The sequence below is a fragment of the Hoplias malabaricus genome, chromosome Y (assembly GCF_029633855.1).
Source record: "Hoplias malabaricus isolate fHopMal1 chromosome Y, fHopMal1.hap1, whole genome shotgun sequence".
NCBI lineage: Eukaryota > Metazoa > Chordata > Actinopteri > Characiformes > Erythrinidae > Hoplias > Hoplias malabaricus.
In genome coordinates, this window is record NC_089820.1 from 7,445,678 (window position 1) to 7,453,177 (window position 7,500).

General features: G+C 46.5%; 1 protein-coding gene across 1 annotated transcript; it reads right to left on the reverse strand.

The window, feature by feature from the left end:
* Positions 1 to 4,886: 4,886 nt before the first annotated feature.
* LOC136677887 (protein FAM222A-like) lies at positions 4,887 to 6,854 on the reverse strand. The gene is given in 5 exon segments (XM_066655582.1): positions 4,887 to 5,681; positions 5,684 to 6,470; positions 6,473 to 6,543; positions 6,546 to 6,650; positions 6,653 to 6,854. Coding segments are annotated over 5 exon segments (1,374 nt in total). The 3' UTR covers positions 4,887 to 5,472.
* Between the last annotated feature and the right edge of the window lie 646 nt (positions 6,855 to 7,500).

Consider the following 7,500-nt stretch of genomic DNA (forward strand, 5'->3'; position numbering starts at 1 on the left):
AGAACTGGGAGAGATCCAGGCAAAAGAAAAAATGGAGTGACAAAAGAGCAGAGTAGAGGAAGGAAGAAAGAAGGTAAACAGCAAAGTAAACAAGAGAAGAGAAGAGGAGAGAAGAGGGAAGAGACCACTGAAACCATAAAAATGCAGCTTTAAAACAAAGAGGAAAATAACATTTTTATTTGTTGCTGATTTAACTTAAATGGTGCACTAATTATAGTCTCGTAAGAACCAGAAAATTACAACCACAACATTTAAGGTGGATTTAAGGCACCTGAATATAAATGCTGCATAATTTAGGTTATTCCTAGGGCACTTGAATGTAACTGCAGTGCCATTTAAAGTGGAACATAAAATTTAAATAAGTAGCTGGGGATTAGGTTTAAATCTAACTCAATAAATCTCCCTCTGTCGCTCACTTTCAGACAATACTGTGGACCATATGCTCCTTCACTAGCGGCAGCTGAAGGTATTCCTGCGTTCTTTAAGTCCTGCACTATTATTCTCTCACTATTGTGTCTGACTCCAATCTGTCTGAGTTTGTTCGGGGGTTAAGGGGTGAGCAGGGGGTGGACACACAATCAGCAGGCGACAAGAAGGGGTTCTCAGACAGACCCTCATAAAAAAATATTTATGGCCTGTATTCACACACTCAGGGCTGTGTGTTGAAATTCAAATGTGTTTAAAGGGGTAGTTTAACAAAATAAAACAGAGATAAAACCCTCACAGAGTCTGGAATTAAATACCTTTCATGATAATAATGAGTTATTAATATTATTTTCTCTGCACTGGTGCAAGGTGATATCATCAAACAGCAGAAGAGTTTTGAAGACATTTTCAGGTGAGTGTGTAAGGGTTAACACCATGCTAACTGATGTACATAATAATTCTTTGTTATAGAGCTGGACAATACTTCAGTATCAATATATATATATATATTAATTCATTCATTATCTGTAAGCGCTTCTCCAGTTCAGGGTCGTGGTGGGTCCAGAGCCTACCTGGAATCATTGGGCGCAAGGCGGGAATACACCCTGGAGGGGGCGCCAGTCCTTCACAGGGCAACACAGACACACACACATTCAGACACTTTTGAGTCGCCAACGTGTGTTTTTGGACTGTGGGAGGAAACCGGAGCACCTGGAGGAAACCCACGCGGTCACGGGGAGAACACACCAACTCCAGACAGACAGACAGTCACCCGGAGGAAACCCACGCAGACACAGGGAGAACACACCACACTCCTCACAGACAGTCACCCGGAGGAAACCCATGCAGACACAGAGAGAACACACCACACTCCTCACAGACAGTCACCCGGAGGAAACCCACGCAGACACAGGGAGAACACACCACACTCCTCACAGACAGTCACCTGGAGGAAACCCACGCAGACACAGGGAGAACACACCACACTCCTCACAGACATTCACCTGGAGGAAACCCACGCAGACACAGAGAGAACACACCACACTCCTCACAGACAGTCACCTGGAGGAAACCCACGCAGACACAGGGGGACACACCACACTCCTCACAGACATTCACCTGGAGGAAACCCACACAGACACAGAGAGAACACACCACACTCCTCACAGACAGTCACCCGGAGGAAACCCACGCAGACACAGGGAGAACACACCACACTCCTCACAGACAGTCACCCGGAGGAAACCCACGCAGACACAGAGAGAACACACCACACTCCTCACAGACAGTCACCCGGAGGAAACCCACGCAGACACAGGGAGAACACACCACACTCCTCACAGACAGTCACCAGGAGGAAACCCACGCAGACACGGGGAAAACACACCACACTCCTCACAGACAGTCACCCGGAGGAAACCCACGCAGACACGGGGAGAACACACCACACTCCTCACAGACAGTCACCCGGAGGAAACCCACGCAGACACAGGAGAACACACCACACTCCTCACAGACAGTCACCCGGAGGAAACCCACGCAGACACGGGGAGAACACACCACACTCCTCACAGACAGTCACCCGGAGGAAACCCACGCAGACACAGGGAGAACACACCACACTCCTCACAGACAGTCACCCGGAGCGGGAATCGAACCCACAATAAATATATAACATTAATATTGACAAAGCCAAGGGGTTTATGATTGATGGTGATGTCACGTTTCTGGTTTGTTTCGCCAGTTTTTCAGTTGATTTTTTACTGTTCATATCAATATCTGAAATGTATCGACTGAAATGAAGAAATATACCGTGTTATGAATCTTGGCCCGTATCGTCCCGTGCTAAAGAAAGAAACTTAACCCCGTCTCGGCTGATGGAGTTGTCATAAGGTGTAAGAAACTGTTTAAATACCGTTTCTTATCACCACACTCTATCAGATTACAGCGTGAGATGAAAGTTCTCAGTGGGTTCTCGCCTCGACGGTGGCTGATGGCTCTGAAAGTGGCCGTTATCACAGGCCTCAGATCCTGTGGAGTTCACAGCTCGGTGAAAACTCGTCCGGTTGCTAAGCTACGGCTCCACATCGTGCGCAGGGAGCGCTGCAGTGTCCACCTGCTGCAGACAAACGGGGAGGTCACTTCAGGACAACGCCAGCTGCTTCCACGCTCCAAAACACTTAAAAACAGAGGAAAGGACTGGAAGAATAACCTCCCACCTCCGGCCACTTAATCACAACCACCTAGAAAGAGAGAGGGAAAGAGTGTGGGAGAGAGATGAAAGAGAACATGAGAGACAGATATGAGATAATGTGAGAAAGTTTAGAGAGGGAGTAATACGAGAAGAGGTGGAGAATGAATGAGCTGGAGAGAGAGAGAGAGAGGGAGAAAGAGAGAGAGAGGCTGCAAACCCATTAAGAAGTCAGGGGAAAAGGAAAGAAAAATGAAGGATGAGAGGAGAGGGGGAGTGTGGAGAGGAAAAGTGAAGGAGAGCCCTCAGAGATAAAGCCAGACACTTTAAAGTGACGGTCTCTCTCTCTCTCTGTCTCTCTCTCTCTGGTGGAGTGCTGTAACCTTGCGGAAAGTCAGCTCATAATTACTGCACACTGAACGATTGCACAGAATGAGTGGAATTCAGCTGTGAGCGAGGGATGAGAGGAGGAGGAGAGCAGGACTGCAGCCGGAAGAGAATTGACTTAGAACAGAAAGTGTAGGGAGGGCCGGTTAATGCACACTTGTGCACTTGGAGAGGAAGTGTTCTTTGAGACAAATGTGAGCAAATAAGACAAAAGTCATCAATCACAGTTAATCAAAACACATGTGATTAGTCACAATGCACTGCAAAAAAGTATGTGACTAATTGCAATTAACTGCCAACAAATGTGTGACTAATCACAGTGAACTGCAATCAATATTGTGGTTAATTATGATTAACTACAGGAAATAAAGCAATTAACCACAATTAACTACAGTGTTACTATGTGATACCGAGGAACTACATTAATCACGAGTAACGGCAAAATAACAGGCTTCAAAATCATTCCGATTAATAACGATTATTGGTCAGTGCTAATAAACACTCATTTTCTTGTAACGGAAATATCTCAGATTTCACCACAAACAAGACACACACGGATAAAGACAAAAAGTCAGCCATAGGTTTTAAATAAATTTTCAAATCCATTTATTTATTTCTGCACCTCAAAAACAGACAGGGAATGAGTAAATAGGACAGTGGGAATGTACCGGAAACACAACTGCAGTTCAGAATTATTTTTTCTTTTTTTTTTTCCTTTTTCTTTTTATTTTGTGTGTGAGCTCAGAGAAAAAAAAGAAAAATAAACTTCATTCGGTCGTAATAATTGCACTTCAGTAGATTCAGACTGTAGCCAGTGCTCTGCCTCTGAATGGAAAAGAAAATATACCCTTAAAAACAGGTTAGAGAGAGAGAGAGAGGGAGAAAGAGAGAGAGAGAGAGAAAGAGAGAGAGAAATGATAGATGAACAAAGAGAAAGCAGTGAATTGAGAGTAGAAAAAGGAGGCTGGAGTGAGAGCAAAGCAGGAGGTGGATAGCGAATGAAAGCAGGAGGATGTAGAAAGAGTATAAAAAAGGTATGAGGATGAAGGGAGGGAATCAAATGGAGAGAGAGAGAGAGAGAGAGAGAAAGAAATGGATGGAATATGTTGCACTGAGAGGGAAGGCAAAGAGAACCTGGTCCTCTGATCAATCAGAACACCACAGAAATGTGAAACCAATCCTCCAACCAATCAGATCGTCAGAAATCTGGAAACCTCCTCCCCCGGCCAATCAGATTATGAATAATGAGAAAGCCGTGAACCTGCTCCTCTGACTCATCAGAAAGTTAGGAAGAAAGCCAATGGCAAGTCAGATCTCTATGAATTGTTGGGTTTGATTGGGACTCTGTGACTGGAGCAAAACATTTTTTCTTTATTTTATTTTTAAACCAAAGCACTGCATCTGCGTGAGCTTCAGCCACAGCCCACCAGCGACCCACGGGACTCGAGCGAAATTAAAAGAAGAAAAATTCTGTAACATCACACCAAAGAGGCCAAAGATCGGGACTTTCACTGTCCAGACATTCTTGATCGATGTTCAAACCACCCATCCTTCAGTGAGCGTCTGCTGTACGTACACTTCAAGACTCCAGTGGATTCCAGTGTTAGTAAACGAGCCTCTCGCCGCTGGCCCACGGTCCCTTACGAACCAAAGCAGTGATTAGACCTTCAGAATTACAAAGAGAGCCAGAAGAGGAGGAAAAATAACAAAAGAAACCCAAAAACAGAAACAACCCAAAGTGAAATGGTAAAAAACTAAGCGTTTGAGAAGTTTCCCCGTAGCAGCCAATGCATATTGTATACTACAAATATATAAAACAACAAAAAAAAAGTTCAAGTTTTTCAAGTTTCATAAATACATTATATTCAAACTACTTGTCTCCTGCTTCCCAATCCGCTCCCCAAGCAGTGCAATTATAATTATTGTAATTATTCTTACATTAAATTAGATTTTTTGTGTATTTTCATGTAACACTTGAAAGCACTGATTTTGTTTGCCTTTGTAACATTGGATGTGAATAGGTCTAGGCCTGTGTGCAGCCGTAAGCGTTGGTCCTTTGAGACCATCCTCTTCCTCTTCATCATACTAGGTTATAAGAAAGGGAAGCTGCTTCCTCCACATATAAAGCGATTATTATCACCACAAAGTCTAGTCCAATCATCAAGATAACCCAGAGAAAGAGAACAAAAACAAAGCAACAATAGGACAAAAAAAATCTAAAAATCCCTGTTGGCAAAAAAAAAAAAAAAAAAGTCCACAGAAATAATCAGGTGGAATCTTCAAATATTCCATTTCTCAGCAGGTCCATCTCTAATATTTCCCAAAGCACCACTTGGCTTTCCAGCATTCAGCCGGAACGATCCTGAACATCTTCGATATTTAACTGAAAGAATAATAATAATAATGAATTCCTTCCCTCCACACTGGACCACACCAGATGCACTTTCCCTGGAACCGGACCCTGGACTCTATCTGTAAACAGGAAGCCGAATGTGTGCGTGCTGGTGGTCCAGCAGCCTCGGTACTGAGACGGTCTCATAGCCTTTGCCCAGCATCTGCTCCTTAATGCACGGAGGGTGGATGTCGTTGATCAGATATTCCAGAGACTGCAGGCTGCTGCTGAGCACAGAAGCGTTGCACAGGCTTTTGCTGGGCAGACTGCAGCACACGCCCCCGCACTGTCCAAAGGTGGGTGATGGTGATGATGATGAAAGTGATGATGATGGTGGTGAGGCGGGAAGCCCAGCTCCCTGTGCCCGGCTGTGGTCGTCGTTCCTGGCAGCTCCTGAGGGTTGTAGCAGTCGCTGTCGGGGGTGACCAGGATGCTGTTCCAGGGGGGTCCAAAGTACTGTCCCACTGCAAAATTTCCCTGCATTCCTGTACAGTTCAAAGGGGAAGAGTTAACCTTGTCCAGCCCTCCTCCTCCACTCACGCTGGCTGTCATTGGGTAAGCCCGGGAAGAGGAGGATACCTGGGCTCCTGGCACTAGGATACTGTTTGCCGGGGCACAAGACTCCGGAGACTTGCTGATAGCTCCTCCCCCGCCACTCCCGCTGCTGTACATCCTCAGGACAGACTGCTGCTGCTGCTGCTGTTGCTGCTTCTGCCACAAGATGTAATCCATGCCCTCGGAATACACCTTCATTGCTTCCCCGTTGTGTCCTGGTATTCCCGTTCCAGAGTATCCCAGATTCCCTACGTAACTCCCTCCAGATGAACTAGAGGAGACTCCACCCACATTGGCCCCCTGCTTGCAGGGGCTGGGGTTATGGGGCACTGTGGAGACCTGCTGCAGGGCCTGGGCTTGGCAGTGCTGGTTGATCTGGTAGATGATGCTCTGGATTGAGGGCAGATTGGACTGAGGAGGCAGGTTCAGTCCTCCTCTGCCCCCGGTCAGAGGGATCACAGACCCGGCCACTGTCACATTTGGGGGCACGGCGAGAGTCTGGCCGTGGCAGTGGGCTAAGTGCTGCTGTTGGATGCCGTTGGGGGTGGATAAGGGGCCACCGCTATTTGGGCGGGGGAAAGCTTAGTCCGCTGCCCTCTGCATTCTTTAGCACGGCCTTCGCTGAGGCCACAAACGATGACGATGAAGCTGAGGAGGATGAGGAGGATGAGGAGACTTTGACGATGGCCAGCAGGCCTGGTAACCCCCTGAGTGGAGGTGGGGGTATGGGCTGTAGCGCTGGCCCGTAGTGTCATAGCCGTTCACTGTCCGGTTAAGGTGCTTGTGTTGTGGGACCCTGATGTTGGTGGGGAAGATCTTGATGGACAGAGGGGTGTTGGCCGTCTTCTGCGCGTAGGCATCCAGCTCCGCCGTGCTGGGGGTAGCGAGGAGAGTGTATGGCATGCTCAGTTCACCTGGGTGAAAGAGAGATTGGACAGGGTCATAAATCAGTCCAGTGTAACCGGGGTCAGCTAATCCTGGTCCTGAATATCCCTGATTTAAAATGGCTTAGAAGTAGGTTTGTTAGAAAGTATTAACACTCTTTCTAAAGCCCCTTTCACACATGCGCCGTAACCCAGACATTTCCTGGACATTTCCAGTAACAGCTGTATGTGTGAATGCAAATTTCCAGTTGCACCGGACATTACCCGGACTTTATCCTGCCAGCCCCGGGTACAAAGTCCAGCTAATGTCTGAGTGAGCCCATGGGTGAAAGGAGCTGATAATGTTCAGAAAATTCAGCGAATTAATGCTATGCCTTCTGCATCTGCTGCATACGTGTCACCACATGCTTAAACCACACAGCTGAGAAATGTGTTTGACATCTCAGACTGCGCTACATGCATGAAAGGGCAACTCTGGAATATGTCAGACCTGATTCACATTCAGAGTTCTTATGTGAAAATATATTAATGCTGTGCATCGCAGTGCACTTCTGATCTTAGGTTTAGACTCTTCAAGGTCTTGACTCAAGCTTCGTTTATCCAGGTCTTGCCTTAACTTGTGCTGCACTCTATTTGAACTCAGATGTTAGAGTTTTCGGCACTCC